Source organism: Mustelus asterias, chromosome 29 (genome assembly GCF_964213995.1).
Source record: "Mustelus asterias chromosome 29, sMusAst1.hap1.1, whole genome shotgun sequence".
NCBI lineage: Eukaryota > Metazoa > Chordata > Chondrichthyes > Carcharhiniformes > Triakidae > Mustelus > Mustelus asterias.
This window is the reverse complement of record NC_135829.1, coordinates 20,717,880-20,740,463: the sequence shown is the minus strand read 5'-3', so window position 1 is coordinate 20,740,463 and position 22,584 is coordinate 20,717,880. Positions and strand designations below refer to the sequence as shown.

At 46.1% G+C, this 22,584-nt stretch overlaps 1 protein-coding gene across 1 annotated transcript; it reads right to left on the bottom strand.

The window, feature by feature from the left end:
- Positions 1-8,179: 8,179 nt before the first annotated feature.
- sec11a (SEC11 homolog A, signal peptidase complex subunit) lies at positions 8,180-22,584 on the bottom strand. Its single transcript, XM_078199879.1, has 4 exons — positions 22,427-22,584; positions 13,687-13,796; positions 11,856-12,005; positions 8,180-8,303 (listed from the first exon to the last, which is right to left on the bottom strand). Exons 1-4 carry the CDS (start codon positions 22,475-22,477, stop codon positions 8,180-8,182), a joined length of 435 nt encoding a protein of 144 aa, XP_078056005.1. The 5' UTR covers positions 22,478-22,584.

Here is a 22,584-nt window from a genome sequence, read left to right as displayed (position 1 = left end):
GGTGGGTGGGGTGAGGGGGCTCCCAGAGCTGGTGGGATGGGGTGACTTCTTATTCTTTGTGGGAGTTTTATGTTGTGGTGGGCAGGATGCCGTGGTGTGGATTTGGGTAGCATATATCAGATGGGCCAGGGGGTGGAGGGGCAGACCCAGGGGGTGGAGGGGCAGACCCAGGGGGTGGAGGGGCAGACCCAGGGGGTGGAGGGGCAGACCCAGGGGGTGGAGGGGCAGACCCAGGGGGTGGAGGGGCAGACCCAGGGGGTGGAGGGGCAGACCCAGGGGGTGGAGGGGCAGACCCAGGGGGTGGAGGGGCAGACCCAGGGGGTGGAGGGGCAGACCCAGGGGGTGGAGGGGCAGACCCAGGGGGTGGAGGGGCAGACCCAGGGGGTGGAGGGGCAGACCCAGGGGGTGGAGGGGCAGACCCAGGGGGTGGAGGGGCAGACCCAGGGGGTGGAGGGGCAGACCCAGGGGGTGGAGGGGCAGACCCAGGGGGTGGAGGGGCAGACCCAGGGGGTGGAGGGGCAGACCCAGGGGGTGGAGGGGCAGACCCAGGGGTGGAGGGGCAGACCCAGGGGGTGGAGGGGCAGACCCAGGGGGTGGAGGGGCAGACCCAGGGGGTGGAGGGGCAGACCCAGGGGGTGGAGGGGCAGACCCAGGGGGTGGAGGGCAGACCCAGGGGGTGGAGGGCAGACCCAGGGGGTGGAGGGGCAGACCCAGGGGGTGGAGGGGCAGACCCAGGGGTGGAGGGGCAGACCCAGGGGGTGGAGGGGCAGACCCAGGGGGCTCCTGTGTATGGGTTTGAATGTTAGTCCTTTTGAGAGAGGGGGAGTGCGCGAGAGAGAGAGAGAGGAGAGAGAGAGGGAGTGTGGAGAGAGTGGCTGTGTGTGTGTGAGAGTGAGTGCGTGTGTGAGAGAGTGTGTGTGAGACCAGAGTGTGTATATGAGAGTGTGGAGAGTGTGTATGAGAGAGTGTGTATGAGAGAGTGTGTATGAGAGAGTGTGTATGAGAGAGTGTGTATGAGAGAGTGTGTATGAGAGAGTGTGTATGAGAGAGTGTGTATGAGAGAGTGTGTATGAGAGAGTGTGTATGAGAGAGTGTGTATGAGAGAGTGTGTATGAGAGAGTGTGTATGAGAGAGTGTGTATGAGAGAGTGTGTATGAGAGAGTGTGTATGAGAGAGTGTGTATGAGAGAGTGTGTATGAGAGAGTGTGTTAGGATGAGAGAGTGTGTATGAGAGAGTGTGTATGAGAGAGTGTGTATGAGAGAGTGTGTATGAGAGAGTGTGTATGAGAGAGTGTGTATGAGAGAGTGTGTGTATGAGAGAGTGTGTATGAGAGAGTGTGTATGAGAGAGTGTGTATGAGAGAGAGTGTGTATGAGAGAGTGTGTATGAGAGAGTGTGTATGAGAGAGTGTGTATGAGAGAGTGTGTATGAGAGAGTGTGTATGAGAGAGTGTGTATGAGAGAGTGTGTATGAGAGAGTGTGTATGAGAGAGTGTGTATGAGAGAGTGTGTATGAGAGAGTGTGTATGAGAGAGTGTGTATGAGAGAGTGTGTATGAGAGAGTGTGTATGAGAGAGTGTGTATGAGAGAGTGTGTATGAGAGAGTGTGTATGAGAGAGTGTGTATGAGAGAGTGTGTATGAGAGAGTGTGTATGAGAGAGTGTGTATGAGAGAGTGTGTATGAGAGAGTGTGTATGAGAGAGTGTGTATGAGAGAGTGTGTATGAGAGAGTGTGTATGAGAGAGTGTGTATGAGAGAGTGTGTATGAGAGAGTGTGTATGAGAGAGTGTGTATGAGAGAGTGTGTATGAGAGAGTGTGTATGAGAGAGTGTGTATGAGAGAGTGTGTATGAGAGAGTGTGTATGAGAGAGTGTGTATGAGAGAGTGTGTATGAGAGAGTGTGTATGAGAGAGTGTGTATGAGAGAGTGTGTATGAGAGAGTGTGTATGAGAGAGTGTGTATGAGAGAGTGTGTATGAGAGAGTGTGTATGAGAGAGTGTGTATGAGAGAGTGTGTATGAGAGAGTGTGTATGAGAGAGTGTGTATGAGAGAGTGTGTATGAGAGAGTGTGTATGAGAGAGTGTGTATGAGAGAGTGTGTATGAGAGAGTGTGTATGAGAGAGTGTGTATGAGAGAGTGTGTATGAGAGAGTGTGTATGAGAGAGTGTGTATGAGAGAGTGTGTATGAGAGAGTGTGTATGAGAGAGTGTGTATGAGAGAGTGTGTATGAGAGAGTGTGTATGAGAGAGTGTGTATGAGAGAGTGTGTATGAGAGAGTGTGTATGAGAGAGTGTGTATGAGAGAGTGTGTATGAGAGAGTGTGTATGAGAGAGTGTGTATGAGAGAGTGTGTATGAGAGAGTGTGTATGAGAGAGTGTGTATGAGAGAGTGTGTATGAGAGAGTGTGTATGAGAGAGTGTGTATGAGAGAGTGTGTATGAGAGAGTGTGTATGAGAGAGTGTGTATGAGAGAGTGTGTATGAGAGAGTGTGTATGAGAGAGTGTGTATGAGAGAGTGTGTATGAGAGAGTGTGTATGAGAGAGTGTGTATGAGAGAGTGTGTATGAGAGAGTGTGTATGAGAGAGTGTGTATGAGAGAGTGTGTATGAGAGAGTGTGTATGAGAGAGTGTGTATGAGAGAGTGTGTATGAGAGAGTGTGTATGAGAGAGTGTGTATGAGAGAGTGTGTATGAGAGAGTGTGTATGAGAGAGTGTGTATGAGAGAGTGTGTATGAGAGAGTGTGTATGAGAGAGTGTGTATGAGAGAGTGTGTATGAGAGAGTGTGTATGAGAGAGTGTGTATGAGAGAGTGTGTATGAGAGAGAGAGAGAGAGAGAGAGAGAGAGAGAGAGAGACTGCGTGTGTGCGCACCTGCATATATATATATATGTATATTTGTGTGTATTTTGTCCACTGTGCATTGGGATCACCAGCAGTGTGTGCATGGTTTCACACCCTGCCCACAGACAGGGAGGTTTGACCCAGGCAAACGATGCAAAATTTGCAACTGTTAACCTGTTGGGGCAGCATCCACTCAGCCAGGGTCAGAAATGAAAGGGCAACAGACAGCACTGCCCCCCTCCCCCCCCCCCCCTCCCTCCCTCCCTTCCACCACCTTCCGCCTGCTGACAATAAACCATCTCATTTACATTGCACACAATGCGGCTGACACAATGATAAATGTGACACTCGAATATGTTTCAGGATGGGGTTATGCAACTTACACAGCAGCTGATGTCAAAGATTTGCCCCACATCTCTGCAACTATCTGTTGCTAACGGATATATTCTATGCTTCATGGGCTTGTACAATTGATGCAAGACTTCTGCAGCTTGCTGCAGTCACAGATAACGCGTGCAGCTCACAATTTATGATTCACCACCCGTGACTGTTAAAAACCCACAATTACACTGTTGATGTATTGGTCAGTGTATCTGTACAAGTTCCGCTCTCTTCACTTCATTCAGATTTGTAGGAACAAGTGAGTGATTATGGTACAAGGCTTTAACAGTTGCGTCTGCTGCAGTCTGAACCATGTTATCTGTGCTTCTTGCATTTCCATTGCTTTAAAAAAAAAAGTCCCCTTATCCTGACACTGTGACCAACAGTTGTGTCGTGTACATTTCAGCCATTAAGAAATTGAATTCGCTTCAGGAGAGCAAAAGCAGAGAGAGACTAAAATGGAAGGGAGGCTGTTAAACGCACAAAGCATTTGTGAGAGGAAAGGGAAGAGGGAAGTCATTTCCCACGACCCAAATCCATTGCTGGGCTGCTTTTAAAATGCAGGTCCTGAGTTGGAGAGTTGAGAACAGTGTGTGCTATTAAATTCCCCTTTTGGCAAAACAGTTCAGCCACTGCCACAAAATCAGGACTGAAATTAGCTGAGTGACCCTCCAGTAAACAGCTCAGCTGTGTGTCATAAACCTCCTTCCCCGACTAAAGATAACGTTCCCACCTAGTATTATTTTTTAAAAGCTGAAAATACAGAGGAGGAATGCACTTTTATCTAAAGTGCTTTCCTAAAAACACTTAAAGAGAGGAAAGGTACGCCTGCCAGGAATGATAAAGCCCTGGCTCCCCGCTATACTTTAAAACAAGGCTGCTGGAGACAAATTCAACATTGCACAACAACGTATCCAGAACGCTCATCTCCCACCAGCTGCCATGAAGCTGCATGGTTATTGCACCCATCCTCGATCTGGGTGCCAATCACAAAGATCCAAATCAATTAACAGTGAAAGAGGCGCAGGATTCAAGCCATTTTGTTCTAGCAAGCATCCTGTTAAATAAGATGCAATTATTTTTAAAGCAAAAAACTGAACAAGCTGCTTTTTTCCCATTCTTTCACAGGATGTGGGTGTCAGGGAAGGGGGGGGGAGGGTGGGGAGAGGAGAGAAGAGAAGAGTGACATTATCTCTTTTGATCAATAATTTCACGTAGAAATCAGTGGCGCAATGGTTAGTGCTGGCTGCCTCACAGCACCAGGGACCCGGGTTCAATTCCCAGCTTGGTCACTGTCCGTGTGGAGTTTGCACATTCTCCCCGTGTCTGTGTGGGTTTCCTCTGGGTGCTCCGGTTTCCTCCCACAGTCCAAAAGACGTGTTGGTTAAATGCATTGACCATGCTAAATTCTCCCTCAGTGTACCCGAACAGGCGCCGGAGTGTAGCGACTAGGGGATTTTCACAACTTACATTAACAACTTCATTGCAGTGTTAATGTAAGCCTACTCGTGACAATAATAAATAAACTTTAAATATATATTGAAGATTGAAGCCATTGTCTTCAGTCCTGGTTCCAAACTCCGCTCCCTCTCTCTGCCTCTTTATTATCTCATGTAGAGCGTTCACAATCATTGAATCATTGTAAGTTTTCAATTACATTACAACACCAGCACTAAGATTGCCTATTTCCACCTTCACAACATCACCTGTCTCTGCCCTGCCTCGGCTGAAACCACTCACCTATGTCTCTGCTACCTCCTGGCCTGACTGTTCTAACAGACACCCGGCCGACCTCCCGCATGCTACCCTCCACAACCGCAGGTCACCCAAACCTCTGCCGCCTGGCTCTTTATTTGCATCAAATGCCATTCAACCATCATCCCCATGCTCACCGAGCTAAGGCTCAAAATTCTAAAGATGGTCATCAGATCCCTCCATGTTCTGACCCCTCCCCATTGCTAAAAGAACAGACACCCTGACAATGATCACACTGCTCTTTATGGGAGTGCGCTATGCAAATAAGCTGCTTTGTTTCCGACAACCGTGGCTGCCTTCAAAATTATTTCATTGGCTGTAAAGTGTTTTGTGACATCCCGTGCTCACTAAAGGTGCTATATAAATGCAAGTCCTTCCCTCGTTTTGTTTAGAGCAATGGTCTTTGGTGTCAACCAGAAAGATGTGGCAGAATGCGAGGACCACCCAGGTTCTGAAAGATTATTTGACTTTGAATGATCTTTTCTCCTGCCTGCCAAAATTGTTCCCCTTTGGTTGGCTTGTTGGATGTGCCAAATAGAGAGGTTTGTAAGACCATGAGGCACAGGAGCCGAATTAGGCCACTCGGCCCATCGAGTCTGCTCCACCATTCAATCATGGCTGATATTTTTCTCATCCCCATTCTCCTGCCTTTTCCCCATAACCCCTGATCCCCTTATTAATCAAGAACCTATCTATCTCTGTCTTAAAGACACTCAATGACCTGGCCTCCACAGCCTTCTGCGGTAAAGAGTTCCACAGATTCACCACTCTCTGGCTGAAGAAATTCCTCCTCATCTCTGTTTTAAAGGATCGTCCTTTTAGCCTGAGATTGTGCCCTCGGGTTCTAGTTTTTCCTACTAGTGGAAACATCCTCTCCACGTCCACTCTATCCAGGCCTCGCAGTATCCTGCAAGTTTCAATAAGATTCCCACTCATCCTTCTAAACTCCAACGAGTACAGACCCAGAGTCCTCAACCGTTCCTCATACAACAAGCTCTTCATTCCAGGGATCATTCTTGCGAACCTCCTCTGGACCCTTTCCAAGGCCAGCACATCCTTCCTTAGATATGGGGCTCAAAACTGCTCACAATACTCCAAATGGGGTCTGACCAGAGCCTTAAACATGCTCAGAAGTACATCCCTTCTCTTGTATTCGAGCCCTCTCGACATGAATGCTAACATTGCATTTGCCTTCCTAACTGCTGACTGAACCTGCACATTAACCTTAAGAGAATCTTGAACAATGACTCCCAAGGTTCCTGTGCTGCGTACAATTTCTCCCTCACCGCGGTTCAAGGTGTGAAGCAGGAATAGCAGACAGACATGGAAATTCATGCAGATTATTTCAAGACAATTTGTTTTAATGCAAAATTGGGTCGCAGACCTTCAGGGTATTAGTATTGTCATAGCTGCTCATTAGTACCCAGTACAGCAGCCCCTACGTGTAGCAAACTTGATCTCAAGTGCCTGCCTTCAGAGGTCACTGGGTAGAACTCTGGAATTTCCCACTAGGTTCCAGCATTTGAATTTTGATTGTGAGTAATCATTTGAACACCCGACTGCAATAGCTTGTCTTCTTTGGACGAGATGTTAAGCCAAGGCCCCACCTGCCTGGTCAGGTGGATGCAAAAGATCCCTTGGCACTATTACAAGGAAGAATAGGGCAAGTGGCCCTGTTGTCATAGAATCCTTACAGTACAGGAGGCGGCCATTCGGCCCATTGAGTCTGTACCGACCACAATCCCACCCAGGCCAATTCCCGTAACCTCACGGCATTTACCCTGCTAATCCCCCTGACACTAGGGTCAATTGAGCATGGCCAATCCACCTAACCTGCACCTTTGGACTGTGGGAGGAAACCGGAGCACCCGGAGGAAACCCACACAGACACGGGGAGAACGCGCAGACTCCACACAGACAGTGACCCAAGCAGGAATCGAACTCTGGCTTGCTTCAGGAGATCGGCTGCTCGTTAGACTGAAATGAAGACACTTATTGTGGAAAGATTGTAGCTTTTAAAAAGAAAGCCACAGGCCCGCTCACCACCCTGGCGCTGTTTCTAATATGCTGATGGGGCAGAGGATTGCAATTCTTTGCCTTCAATTAGCACCTGTTTGTAATCTTAGCCATTTCTCTGCTGCCTGCCTTGCTCTGCCATGTCCTCTGTTTACACAATTTCTCTATCCGAGGATCATATTGAACACACAAAATAGGATTCCAAATAAACCTGTTGGACTTTAACCTGGTGTTGTGAGACTTCTTACTGTGCCCACCCCAGTCCAACGCCAGTATCTCCACATAATGCAAAATAGGAGCAGGAGTAGGCCACGCGACCTCACGAGCCTGCTCCACCATTCAGTAAAATCATGGCTGATCTGTAGGTGTTGCGTTCCCTTTGATTCCCCCGCCTAACAAGAATCTATCTACACCTGTCTTAAAAATACTCAATGATCCCGCCTCCATCGCCTTCTGAGGCAAAGAGTTCAAAGGTCGCACAACCCTCTGGCAGAAAAAAATTCTCCTATTCCCTGTCCTAAAAGGGGGACCCCAAATTTTGAAACAGCACTATCTAGTCCTGCACTCGCCCACAAGCAGAAACATCCATTCCACATTCACCTCGTCAAGGACGTTCAAGATCTTATATACTTCAATCAAGTCATCCTTCACTCTTCTAAATACCTTCTAAAGGCCTTTCCAGCCTATCCTCAAAAGACAACCCGCTCATTCCAGTATTAATCTAGTAAACCTCCTCTTAACCACTTCTGATGCAATTAAATCTTAAATAATTTCTTAAATAAGGAGACCAAAACCACACACGATATTCCAGATGCAGCCTCACCAATGCCCTGTAGCATAACATCCTCACTTTTATGTTCCAACTCCTCTTGTAATAAAAGGATAGCAATCCGTTAATCTTCTTGGTTACATGCTGCAACCTGCATACTAACTTTGTGACTCATGTACTAGAACACCTAGATCCCTCTGCACCTCAACAGACTTGGGTTACAGCTTCAACATAACATTAGCAACCTTCTCCCACGCCCTCCCCACTGAATGTATCATAAATCTCCAACAGAAAGATAATTTTATGAACAAAAATTAAATTGTGGATTAGCCATTTCCATTTTTACCTTATGATTAGGAAAGGTCTGTTGACTGGAGCATAGCAACCAATACCGAGATCATACATAACCAATCTGTGACTCACCCGCGTGCTCGTCCCACTACATCTTTCTTTTCTAGCCAGTGTTGTCCCTGTTTATACAGGCCCCGGTCATCAACAGCATTGTTGTCACCTTTCGTCAGGAATTTGATGTCTCCGTTTTCCCTAGAACAGGAGAATAGAAGTTTGCTCACAATGTTTTTACAATCTGCAAAATCCTAGAAGTGCGACGTACGAATGTAGAAATTCTGTTAGTCCAAACAACGTATATTCATATTGCATTTTTTAACCAGAGTAATGTTCCAAGGCGCTTCAGAAAAGTGTTATCAAACAAAGTCTTACAAAGTAAAGTTTATTTATTAGTCACAAGTAAGGCTTACATTAGCACTGCAATGAAATTACTGTGAAAATCCCCTAGTCGCCACACTCCGGCGCCTGTTCGGGTCAATGCACCCTAACCAGCATGTCTTTCGGACTGTAGGAGGAAACTGGAGCACCCAGAGGAAACCCACGCAGGAACGTGCAAAACTACACACAGTCATCCAAGCCGGGAATCGAACCCAGGCCCCTGGCGCAGTGAGGTAGCAGTGCTAACCACAGTGCCACCCCCAACACCAAACCGCACAAGAGATATTGGGACAGGGACAGTTTTAATGAGCATCGTAAAGGAGGAGAGAGAATTAGAAAGAATTCGGGGAAGTTATGCCAGAGCTTTGAAACTCGGCAGTTAAGCACGGCTGCCACTGGTGGGGTGATGGAAATCAGTCACATGCACAAAGCCAGACTTGGAGGAGCGCAGAGATCTCAGAGGGCTGTAGGACTACATAGAGGTTAGAGAGATAGGGAGGCTCGATAAAAAGGATACAAGAGATCTTTTATGAAAAACAACTAAGTTTTGTTTAAAATTAGCACTTTAGTAAGTAGCCCAGAGACACCTAAACTGCTGAATAGCAGAAAAGCTGCTCCAGTGATTTCACCCAAAGAGACTTCAGTGCAAAACATCAACTAATTCACCGAGATTTTTAAAAATGGTCCTTTTCCAGAATGTGTGGTCATTATCACAACACAAACTCACCTTATGTTAGGTGTTTGTGTAACACAATCCGACGTGTGGGTTAGGTTGATTGGCCATGCTAAATTGCCCCTTAGTGTCAGGGGGATTAGCAGGATAAATATGTGGAGTTATGGGGATAGGGTTTGGGTGGGATTGTTGTTGGTGCAGATTTGACGGGCTGAATGGCCTCCTTCTGCACTGTAGGGATTCTATGATTCTAACCTAACCGGCACATCTTTGGACTGTGGGAGGAAACCGGAGCACCCAGAGGAAACCCACGCAGACACGGGGAGAACGTGCAAACTCCACACAGACAGTGACCCAAGCTGGGAATCAAACCCGGGTCCCTGGTGCTGTGAGGCAGCAGTGCTAACCACTGTGCCATCTCATACGTCCACATTTTTGTTTTGCTGGTTCAGTTTTCTCACGTCTTTCTTAATTCCTTTGCTTTGTGTTTGGGTAGCTTTTCCGCCATTCACACCTCATCTAGGCACATCTTTTGTTTCTCCATTTTCCTCATTACAATTCGATCCGGCTTTTCACCACAAAACCGTTGCTGTTTATTCTCTCCTGTCTTTCACCCGATTGGAGGCCTTTAATTTTGTTCTTCTTCCCACTCCCCCTCTTCTTCAGTTTTCTCCATTCTGGTGAATGGTCATGGGCTCGAAACGCTAACTCCATTTCTCTCTCCACAGACGCTGCCAGGCCTGCTGCTTGCAGAATTTTCTGCTTTCATTTCAGATTTCTAGCATCCATGGTATTTTAATTATTTTCCTGCCCCTACCCTGAGGGAAATTAAAAGCCTCTGTATGTATATATGGACCTCTCTCCTCAGTGGGTGGCCAATGTCAGTGCAAACCCTCTTCACAACAGTAAAGGCAGCACACAATACACTGTACCAGTTCTTCATTTTCCCCAAAACTTCCAAACATAAACACTGAAATCAAAAAGTGCGCATGCTAGTGTGACGATACTGTGCCTTTAAGAAATTCTGAAAGACGTGGTTAGGGTGCATTGGCCACGCTAAATTCTCCCTCGGTGTACCCGAACAGGTGCCAGAGTGTGGGATTTTCACAGTAACTTCATTGCAGTGTTAATATAAGCCGACTTGTGACACTAATAAATAAACTTTAAAAACTTTGAATTTGTATCACGTTTCTTGTGAAGGTGTTAAGATTCAACTCTGTTTAAATTGTTCCGCTTTCGAGCGACACAGTGGTTCAGACTGCAGTCTCACAGCGCCTGGGGCAGGGTTCGATTCCTGGCTTGGGTCACTATCTGTGCTGAGTCCGCACATTCTCCGTGTTAGTGTGGGTTTCCTCTGGATGCTCCGGTTTCCTCCCACAGTCCGAAAGACGTGCTGGTTAGGGTGCATTGATTTGATTTGATTTATTCTTGTCACATGTATTATACAGTGAAAGGTATTGTTTCACTGTATATTGATACATGTGACAATAATAAATGAAATTGGCCATGCAGTGGCCACATTCCTGTGCCCGAACAGGCACCGGAGTGGGGCGACTATGGGATTTTCACAGTAACTTCATTGTAGTGTTAATGTAAGCCTACTTGTGACACCAACAAAGTAAACTAACCTTGTCTGCTCCAGGCATTCCACCTGCTGAGAATGCAGAAGAATAATTGCCCCTAGTTATTGGGGTGTTTGTTTTAATCTGAGTTAATGCAGTTTTGTTTATTTTTTGGCTTATTCCATAGGGTTTCAGAGTAGGGTTTAATTAGGTTGACTCACAAGAGTGTGTCATGTGTTAATGGGAGGAGTTATGCTTATGGAGGGAAAAAAGCAGGCAGTTTCTGCTTGGATTGGCAAGGAACAAGGAGCACTTCTCTCTCTCTCTGGAGATTGAAGCCTGGGACCTGCTAGAAAATAGGTATCTCTCTCCAGAGGTGTTCTGGAGATTTGGGGACTAGCAGCCTCCATACAAGCACGTAAGCCTGATGTTTGCTAACTGATTTCATTTGCTAACTGATTTTGAAGAGGAGTTTATGTCTATGAGGAATATTGCTTAAATTGGAACTAATAGAGATAGGCTAGCAGTTAAGGATTGTATCTCGTTATGTTTAAATATTTCTTAGAATCCCTACAGCACAGAAAGAGACCATTCGGTCCATCGATTTCAATTGGTAAAAGTTAATTTTTTGTTATAGTTAAATTGTATTGTTAAAATAAAGTTTGTTTTAATAAAAGTTTCACAGTGTGAATAGAATCACATCTGGAAGGAAACACCTTATCCTCACCCTAATGCCAAAATCAAAAATAGTTGGGGTCCAGTCTAACTTCACAATATATCTTGGTGTTTCTGATCTGGTCCCTAACATTAGCTACATTAATACTGATTATTCTTCAGTTCCTTCATTCCACTTTCCCAGTGCCAATCCACTCGGTGGCAGAACAGCCGCATCCCTCTTGGGGATGTGGGAAGAGGACAGGATGAGAATGGGGTATAGGTTCCCTGACTGGGTATTGTCCCTACGAATCATCAACCTACAGAGAAATTTGGGGGAGTAAATTACACTCAAAGATTCTACCATTCTGCTGTGCAGTGCAATAAATTGTCACGAGACATTAACTCAAGCCAGTCAACACCTTAAAGAATGATTTCCAGTTTATAAACCACCAGGATCCCTGGATTAGAAGCACATACTTCTCATGGATTTTCAGCACTCGGTGTACTATTGGAATTTCTCGTCCTTCAATTCTGAAAACCACTATTTCGCCAACTCGGATGGGATCTTCCACACGGTTGGTCAGGAAGAGAAGGTCACCTCTGTGGAAGGCAGGCTCCATACTCCCACTGAAAGAAGAGATATATCAGAGTGTCAGCCTGATCCTTTTTACTGCAGAGATGAGACATTTCACAGGATTCTGGGATAAAATCTCCCAAAATCATCCCTATTGCAATTGTGATTCCACCAACGTTTGCAGTTTCCTGGTGCCTTGCCTGGTGACTAATTCCTCAAGTGATCCATCCCTGTCAACCTAACCCTCACTAGATAGCAGATTGTCTCCAGCAGATGTCACTGGGTGACAATGAGCAAATCTACCCGTCTATAATTTGTTTGTCGGTTTATTTTCAAATGTTTCGGGATCACATCGAGTCAATTTGCATCAGTGATTGAATCAAATCTCACCAATCCTACACTTCTGTCCACTTACTAGAAACTCATAAATAACACTATACCCATTCACTGGCCGAGTCAAGCATATTTAATAAGTGAAAATGCTGGAAACACAAATCAGAAAATATCTGTAGGGAGGGAAACAGAGTCAGCATTCTGTACTAACGACCGCTCATTGACCTGAAACATTAACTGTTTCTCTCTGCCCGTCCTACCCAGCGCTTGCAGCGTTTGTTTTTACTTCCAATTTCCAGTACCCACAGTGTTTCGTTTCATAGAACCCCAAACATACTTAAACCATTCGGCCCTTCGAGCCTGCTCCACCATTCAATAAGGTCATTGGTTGATCTGATGTGACCTCAATGCCACTTTCCTGGCTCGCCTCTTTACTCTCTGACTCCCCTGTCAATCAAAAATCGAATTCAACCTTAAAAAATACACAATGACCCAGCTTCTACTGCTCTCTGGTGGAGAGAGTTTCAAAGGTTCACGACTCTCATGGGGCGGCGCAGTGGTTAGAGCTGCTGTCTCACAGCGCCAGGGACCCGGGTTCAATTCTGGCCTCGGGTCACTGTGTGGAGTCTGTACGTTCTCCCAGTGTCTGCGTAGGTTTCCTCCGGGTGCTCCGGTTTCCTCCCACAGACCGAAAGATGTGCTGGTTAGGTGCATTGGCCGTGCTAAATTCACCCTGTTCCCCTCCAAGTCGCTGATCATACTGACTTGGAAATGCATTGTCATTTGTTACATGACACTGGGTCAAAATTCTGAAACTTCCTCCCCAACAGCACTATGGGTATGGACGGCAGCGGTTCAAGGCAGCAGCTCACCACCACCTCCTTGAGGGCAATTCTGGACGGGCAATAAACACTGGCCTAACCAGTAACGCCCACCTTCTCTGAAGTGCTTCTAATGCAATTGTGTCCTTTCCTAAATGAGACCAGAACTGTACACGGTTACTAGTCTCACCCTGTACAACTGTATCAAAACATTCCTGCTTTTATATTCCATTCCCCTTGCAATGAACAATACTTACTTTGTATTTCTAATCATTTGCTGCACCTGAATGTTTGTGATTCATGTACCCGGGTCCCTAGATTTAATGAACATTTCTAACTAAGTGTTTCTGCCACCCAGACAAGACCATTAAAAATGAAGTAGCAGTTACGATATGTGGATGGTGGAGTTCCAGCATTTGAAAGAGGTTGCTTACAAAACAGTGACATGTAGGACACAGCGATTCATGTCGAGCAGACGGGAATTAAGACAAACACACAGATCCCTACAACAGATCCGGAGACCCTGAAGAGTCGCTGAGAATTCGTACCGGAATAAAAGAACAATCGGTTTATCACTTACCTGAGTACAACTACAATCGGACTTTCACTTCCTGTTAGAACCATTAACCCTTTCCAGATCATCAGTGCGGAAGACACAATCATTCCAAAATTCAGCACCTGATAGTACAGCTGGAAGGAGAATCAGTGGATTAAGTTCGCGGCAATACTTCCCGTTTACATTTCACTAAAGTTTGAACAATGTCGAGCAAAACTTCGATTTATCTGCACTGGTCTCACGCTCCCAATGAGTCTCATCCCAGTCCATCTTTCAGTCCAGTTCACTTGTAAAACCTGTTGCTGACACTATCCACAGCTGAGTGGAAAACAGAACATTGTGATGCAGAGACAAAAACAGAGAAGGCTGGAAAAACTCAGCAGATCTGTTGGGAGAGAAAACAGTTAACATTTTGAGTCTGTTTGACTCTTCACCAGATGTAGAGGCAAATAGACTCGAAACATTCACAGAATCGTAGAATCCCGACAGTGCGGAAGGAGGCCATTCGGCCCATCGAGTCTGCACCGACCACAATCCCACCCAGGCCCTATTCCCGTAACCCCGTTTATTTTCCCTGCTAGTTCCCCTAACACTAAGGGGCAATTTAGCACGGCCAATCAACCTAACCCGCACATCATTGACTCAGTTTCTCTCCCCACAGACGCTGCCAGACCTGCTGAGATTTTCCAGCAGTTTCTGCTTCCAGCATCCGCAGTATTTTGCTGATTATGATAATGAGCATTGAGACCAGCGCCATAAACAACACATTCTAAAGAGCACAGCTGAAAATATTCAGAACAGAAAAACCAGAATCAGTCACGTCAAATTAGATGCTGGTAACAAGCCAAGATAAAAACTTTAAAAAGCGCGATCTCCATTTCTTAAAGCTAGACATTAAACTGATCTGAACATCTAAAGAGAATGGTTAGGGCTTTGCCCAAACACACAGTAACTGCAGCTGGATAATCACGGAGTCCTCCAACAGCCAACCCAGCACATACTGGACAATAACTCAGCAATAAGAGAAAATGCTGGAAAATCTCAGCAGGTCTGACAGCATCTGTGGAGAGAGAATAGAGCCAATGTTTCCAGTCTGGATGATCCTTCATCAATTTTAATTTGATTTATTGTCACATGTATTAACAGTGAAAAGTACTGTTCGTTGTGCGCTATACAGACAAAACATACCATTCATAGAGAAGAAAAGGAGAGACTACAGAATGTAGTGTTACAGTCATAGCTAGGGTGTAGAGAAAGATCAACTTAATGCGAGGTAGGTCTGTTCAAAAGTCTGACAGCAGCAGGGAAGAAGCTGTTCTTGAATCGGTTGTGCGTGACCTCAGATTTTTGTATCTTTCTCCCGGTGGAAGAGAGAATGTCCGGGGTGCGTGGGATCCTTAATTATGCTGGCTGCTTTGCCGAGGCAGTGGGAAGCGTAGAAGAGTCAATGGATGGGAGGCTGGTTTGAGAGATAGATTGGGCTACATTCACGACCTTTTGTAGTTTCTTGTGGTCTTGGGCAGAGCAGGAGCCATACCAAGCTGTGATACAACCAGAAAGAATGCTTTCTATGGTGCATTGGTAAAAGTTGACGAGGCTGACGACGGGTCATCCAGATTCGAAACGTTGGTTCTATTCTTTTGACTTAGTGACTAACTCAGCAAGACGCATTCCTTTACTTTCGCCCCGTGTCTCACTTTGCCTGTAGAATTTTGCATGTTTCCAAATCCATTATTTGGTGAAATGGTAACTCGTGGCAGCAAGCTAGTGTAGAATGCACCAACTACAATGCAAATCAGCCTTCCAACACACCGGCAATTTCAAACAATTCACTACACATTCTGTCATCTGGCCAATTCTGAATCACCTGACTTGATATCTTGGGGTTTAGAAAAGCACGAGCTGCAAAGTGTTGGTTTAAGATACTATTAGAGGCCTATCAAAATCTGACAATTGAATGGCACATTCCCTCTACATCTGGGAACCTGTGTAAACAGTGCAAAGCAACTGTGCAACTCTTCTCCCAGACTGAGGGAATATTAATGAGCAGCACAGACTCCATACCTGAAGTTTGCAGTTCAGAAGTTTTAACTTTATTTAATTAGTGTCCCGTTGGAGGAAACCGGAGCACCCGGAGGAAACCCACGCAGACACGGGGAGAACGTGCAAACTCCACACAGACAGTGACCCGAGGCCAGAATTGAACCCGGGTTCCTGGTGCTGTGAGGCAGCAGTGCTAACCACTGTTCCACCCATAATCAAGATTCAATGTCAGATACAGAGAGGGAAAGATAATCTGGATTGAGAGAAGAAAAAGACAATGAAAGTTTTTATAATCTCTGTTGATGGCTATAACAACTTCAATTCCAAAGTTAATTTTCAGTACCACAGAGGTTGTCTGCAGTAATTAAGATTTATAGTGCCGTTCAAAGGATGTTGATACTGAATGTCTGATTTAACTGTGGTGAGATTAGTCCATCTCCATGCTGTCAGGACAGGAATTTCACACCATTGCATACACATCAATGGAGAGCCAGAAGGGAAGACAGCACATCTCAAACAACGACTTCCAGATGTGTGTTCAACTGTACCTTGTGCACTCACTACACTCCAGTTATCACATGAATAATACTAAATTTGTTAGCCTCATTTTATAGACATCAGAATCAACATAGAAAAGTTTAGCTTATGCGCAGCTGGACTACCAGCAGAGACAAAAAGAAATTGATTTGCTGTTAAGGCTAATCTGGTTCACCAATAACCTTGAGGTAAGGGATTCCGACATTCGTACCCAGCTTGGCATGTGACTGTAGTTCACAAGACATCATTGGCTTAGAAACTGTGCCCCAACAAAACAATTAATTGCAACTGAAAGCAGTCGCCCACCATCTTCTCAGTAACGAGCGATGGGCAAAGCATGTGGCAGTGTCACTTACAGCAAATTAACTAATTTTAAAAAGCAGCTGTCACTTATACCCATAAGTATTTTTTTTGCTAAAAGTCAATTATTTACTGTTTATTCCCTGGCACCTCGTCAAGGACAGCATTCAGGGATTTAGACAGTTGATTAACAAACAGGAATCTCTCTCAATAAATCAGCTGAGCATTCCTCAAGGTGTTCTAGTTCCAATTTCCGCTACTCAGATAGCGGCTTTTAAAAGGAACACGTTGAAACAAGCTTGAGCAGGGACCATCATTCTCCAGAGTCCAGACTATCCACGAGTCATAGAACAGAAATCCCTACAGTACAGAAGCAAGCCCTTTGGCCCATCGAGCCTGCACTGACACCAATCCCACCCTATCCCCTGACCCTGCTAATCCCCCTGACATGAGGGTCAATTTAGCACGGCCAATCAACCTAACCCGCACATCTTTGGAGTGTGGGAGGAAACTGGAGCACCCGGAGGAAACCCACACAGACATGGGGAGAACGTGTAAACTCCACACAGGCAGTGACCCAAGCCGGGAATTGAACCCGGGTCCCTGGCGCTGTGAGGTGGCAGAGCTGATCCCTGTGCCAGAGTCAGATAACAAAATTAGCACCTGATCAGCAGGCAGGAAAATACAGTGTGCATCCTCTATTTCTGATTTGAACTGGACCAGCCACATAAATACTGTGGCTACAAGAGCAGGTCAGAAGCTGGGAACTCTGTGGCGAGAAACACCTCCTGATTCCCCAAAGCCTGTCCACCTTCTACAAGGCACAAGTCAGGAGTGTGATGGAATACTGACTGTAGCTCCAACAAAGAACAATACAGCACAGGAACAGGCCCTTCGGCCCTCCAAGCCCGCGCCGCTCCCTGGTCCAAACTAGACCATTCTTTTGTATCCCTCTATTCCCACTCCGTTCATATGGCTGTCTAGATAAGTCTTAAACGTTCCCAGTGTGTCCGCCTCCACCACCTTGCCTGGCAGCGCATTCCAGGCCCCCACCACCCTCTGTGTAAAATATGTCCGTCTGATATCTGTGTTAAACCTCCCCCCCTTCACCTTGAACCTATGACCCCTCGTGAACGTCACCACCGACCTGGGGAAAAGCTTCCCACCGTTCACCCTATCTATGCCTTTCATAATTTTATACACCTCTATTAACTCTCCCCTCATCCTCCGTCTTTCCAGGGAGAACAACCCGTTTACCCAATCTCTCCTCATAACCAAGCCCCTCCATACCAGGTAACATCCTGGTAAACCTCCTCTGAACTCTCTCCAAAGCCTCCACGTCCTTCTGGTAGTGTGGCGACCAGAACTGGACGCAGTATTCCAGATGTGGCCGAACCAACGTTCTATACATCTGCAACATCAGACCTCAACTTTTATACTCTATGCCCCGTCCTATAAAGGCAAGCATGCCATATGCCTTCTTCACCACCTTCTCCACTTGTGACGTCACTTTCAAGGATCTGTGTACTTGCACACCCAGGTCCCTCTGCGTATCTACACCCTTTATGGTTCTGCCATTTATCGTATAGCTCCTCCCTACATTATTTCTACCAAAATGCATCACTTCGCATTTATCAGGATTGAACTCCATCTGCCATTTCTTTGCCCAAATTTCCAGCCTATCTATATCCTTCTGTAGCTTCTGACAATGTTCCTCACTATCTGCAAGTCCTGCCAATTTTGTGTCGTCCGCAAACTTACTGATCACCCCAGTTACACCTTCTTCCAGATCATTTATATAAATCACAAACAGCAGAGGTCCCAACACAGAGCCCTGCGGAACACCACTAGTCACAGGCCTCCAGCCGGAAAAAGACCCTTCCACTACCACCCTGTCTTCTGTGACCAAGCCAGTTCTCCACCCATCTAGCCACCTCCCCCTTTATCCCACTTTATCAACACTCAAGAAGCTCGACTATCCAGGACAAAGTGACTCACTTGGTTGACACTCCATCCACCACCTTAAACATTCATTCCCTGCACCAACACACAGTGTGTACCATCCACAAGACGCACTGCAGCAACTCATCAAGGCTCCTTGCACATCACCTTCCAAATCCATGATCACTACCTTGAAGGACAAGGGCAGCAGACTCATGGGAACATCACCATCTTCAAGTTCCCCTCCAATCGACACACCATCCTGACTTGGAAATATATCATTCCTTCACCATCACTGGGTCAAAATCTTCGAAAACTCTTCCTAACAGCACTGTGGGTGTACCTGCACCAAATGGATTACAGCAATTCGAGAAGACAATTCACCACCATAGAGTCAGAGAGGTTTACAGCATGGAAACAGGCCCTTCGGCCCAACTTGTCCATGCCGCCCTTTTTAAAAAAAAAACCCCAAACTAGTCCCAATTACCCGCATTTGTCCCATATCCCCATCGTACCCATGTAACTGTCTAAATGCTTTTTAAAAGACAAAATTGTACCCGCCTCTACGACTACCTCTGCAGCTTGTTCCAGACACTCACCACCCTCTGTGTGAAACAATTGCCCCTCTGGACACTTTTGTATCTCTCCCCTCTCACCATAATCCTATGCCCTCTAGTTTTACACTCCCCTACCTTTGGGAAAAGATATGGGCTATTTAGCTGATCTGTGCCCCTCATTATTTTATAGACCTCTATAAGGTCACCCCTCAGCCTCCTATGTTCCAGGGAAAAAAGTCCCAGTCTATCCAGTTTCTCCTTATAACTCAAACCATCAAGTCCCGGTAGCATCCTAGTAAATCTCTTCTGCACTCTTTCTAGTTTAATAATATCCTTTCTATAATAGGGTGACCAGAACTGTACACAACATCTCAAGGGCAATTAGGGAGGGAGGGGCAATAAATGCTGGTCCAACCAGAAAAGCCCACATCACAAATGTGCACGATAAGGATGTGCTAATCAGCAATGTGTACATCAAACTCCACTTGCCACCTTTTGAATTTAACACAGCAACATATTCAAGCTTCATTGATGGAGTACAGGGGGAACATTAGCAAAACATGAGCCACAAGTCAGTGGAATATTAATAAACTGTGCATTTGACAAAGGAGACCACTCAACCCATCGACTCCCTGACTGTTAAAGGAATGCTTGGAATCTGTGACAATGAAATCTAGACTCCCACCTTCCCCGGCACGAACACAGTAAACTCATTTCTAACTGAACATTCACATTACTTTTTTTTGCAACAAAAGCCACTCAGATCTCAAAGGACCTGGATCCTGTTTGTGCCAAAATACAAATGTTCCCGAATGTAATCAAATGCCCGTCGGTTTCTGCAGCACGGGAGGGGTGCATGTTGTCAGCAGCGACTCTCCACGACGCTGCTTCCACCAGGCTTTCAGCATTCCAGATGGAACCAACCAACTCTTCTCAAAAGCATAGTCATCATTACCACATCACGGGCTCTCAATGTTCAATCCAAATTGAGGCGTTCCTGTCAATTTTTCCCTCCAACATGAAGACAATTACATTACAGAGGAGAAAATATCATTGGGGGGAAAGGAAGGGGCAGTGAACCTATACAAGCTGCAACAGGACAACATATGGAGGGAAATTTGAGGATAGAAATGTAGAAAATAAGTGCACGAGTATAGATACGTGAAGAGAAAGAGGTTGGTGAAGACAAATGTAGGTCCCCTACAGACAGAAACGGGGGGAATGTATAATCAGGGACAAAGAAATAGCTGAGCAACTGAATACATATTTTGATTCTGTCTTCACAAAAGAGGACACAAATCAGATGCCAGAAATGTTGGAGAATGCAAGATTTAGTGAGAGGGAAGAACTGAGGGAGATTAATATTAGTAGGGAAATGGCACTGGGAAAATTGATGGAGTTGAAGGCGGATAAATCCCCAAGGCCTGACAATCTACATCCCAGAGATACTTAAGGAAGTGGCTCTAGAAATAGTAGATGCATTGGTGGTCATCTTCCAGGATTCTATAGACTCTGGAACAGTCCCTGCAGTTGGGAGGGTAGCGAATGTCACTCCAATATTCAAAAAGGGAGGTAGAGAGAAAACAGGGAATTTCAGATCAGTAAGCCTAACATCGGTAGTGGGGAAAATTCTTGAATCCATTATCAAAGACTTTATAGCAGAGCATTTAGAAAGTAGTGGAAGGATCAGTCAGCATTTATGAAGGGGAAATCATGCTTGACAAATCTGCTGGAATTCTTTGAAGATGTAACTAGTAGAGTTGATAAGAGGGTGCCAGTCGATGTGGCATATTTGGACTTTCAGAAAGCGTTTGACAAAGTCCCACATAGGAGATTATTGTGCAAGATTAAAGCGCATGGGATTGGAGGAAGTGTACTGAGATGGATAGAAAACTGGCTGGCAGAGAGGAAACAAAGAATAGGAATTAATGGATGCTTTTCAAATTGGTAGGCAGTAACTAGTGGGGGGCCACAGGGATCAGTGCTGGGACTCCAGCTATTCACAATATATATTAATGATTTGGATGAGGGAACTAAATGTAACATCTCAAAATTTGCTGATGATACCAAGTTGGGTGGGAGGGTGAACTGTGACGAGGATGCAGAGATCCTTCAGAATGATCTGGACAGGTTGGGTGAGTGGGCAAATCAATGGCAGATGCAGTATAATTTGGATAAATGTGAGGTTATTCACTTTGGAAGCAAAAACAAGGCGGCAGACTACCACCTGAATGGCTGTAAATTGGGAGAGGGGAGTGTGCAGCGGGACCTGGGTGTCCTTGTGCACCAGTCACTGAAGGTAAGCACGCAGGTGCAGCAGGCGGTAAAGGCGGCAAATGGCATGTTGGCCTTCATAGTGAGAGGTTTAGAGTACAGGAGCAGGGATGTGTTGCTGCAATTATACAGGACCTTGGTGAGGCCACACCTAGAGTATTGTGCGCAGTTTTGATCTACTTTTCTGAGGAAGGATGTTCTTGCTCTCGAGGGAGTGCAGCGAAGGTTTACCAGGCTGATTCTGGGGATGGCGGGACTGACGTATGAGGAGAGATTGACTAGGTTAGGATTGTTTTTGCTGGAGTTCAGATGAACGAGGGGGGATCTCATAGATATTTATAAAATTCTAACAGGACTAGACAGGGTAGATGCAGGATGTTCCTGATGGTGGGGGAATCCAGAACAAGGGGTCACAGTCTGAGGATTTGGGGTAGACCATTCAGGACAGAGATGAGGAGACATTTCTTCACCCAAAGAGTGGTGAGCCTGTGGAATTCATTACCACAGGAAGAACTTGATACCAAAACATTGAATGTATTCAAGAGGTGGCTGGATATAGCACTTGGGGCGAATGGGATCAAAGGTTATGGGGAGAAAGCAGGATTAGGCTATTGAGTTGGACGATCAGCCATGATCGTGATGAATGGCGAAGGAGGATCGAAGGGCCGAATGGCCTCCTCCTATCGTCTATGTTTCTATGAGTAAGCCATTCGGCCCTTTGGGTCTGCACCACAATGGGGGGGGGGGGGGTAAACAGCACGCGGGAGAGACACACAAACTGAGGAGGGGAAAGAGTGCATTATCTGGAGGGTGATGAGGCTGGAGGAGATTCCAGAGGTGATGGGGGGGGTGGGATTTGAAAAGAAGATTGAAAGTGTTAAAATTGAGACAGAAATTGGCGGTAAAAAATTTGGGGGAAAACCAGGTGATATATAAATGCAGCTCTTTAACCAGGGAGCGCTGAGGAGAGGCAGGGACTGGGGGAAATGAGGCGGGGGGGGATGGGGGATGGGGGAGAGGGGGGATGGGGGGAGAGGGGGGATGGGGAGGAAATGAGGGGGGATGGGGATGGAGCCGGTTCCGGCGCGAGTTTCCGCTCCGCTGCTGCCCACCTGCCGCTTATTCATGCGCCGCACATCGTTGAGAAAATCCAGGGACATCATCCTGGCCTCCGGCCTCCCGCCTCAAACCCGCATCAAAAACACACTGACTAATTCCACTCAACCCCCCGCTCTCCAACCGCCGGAACCGGAAACCCCGACCCCACCGA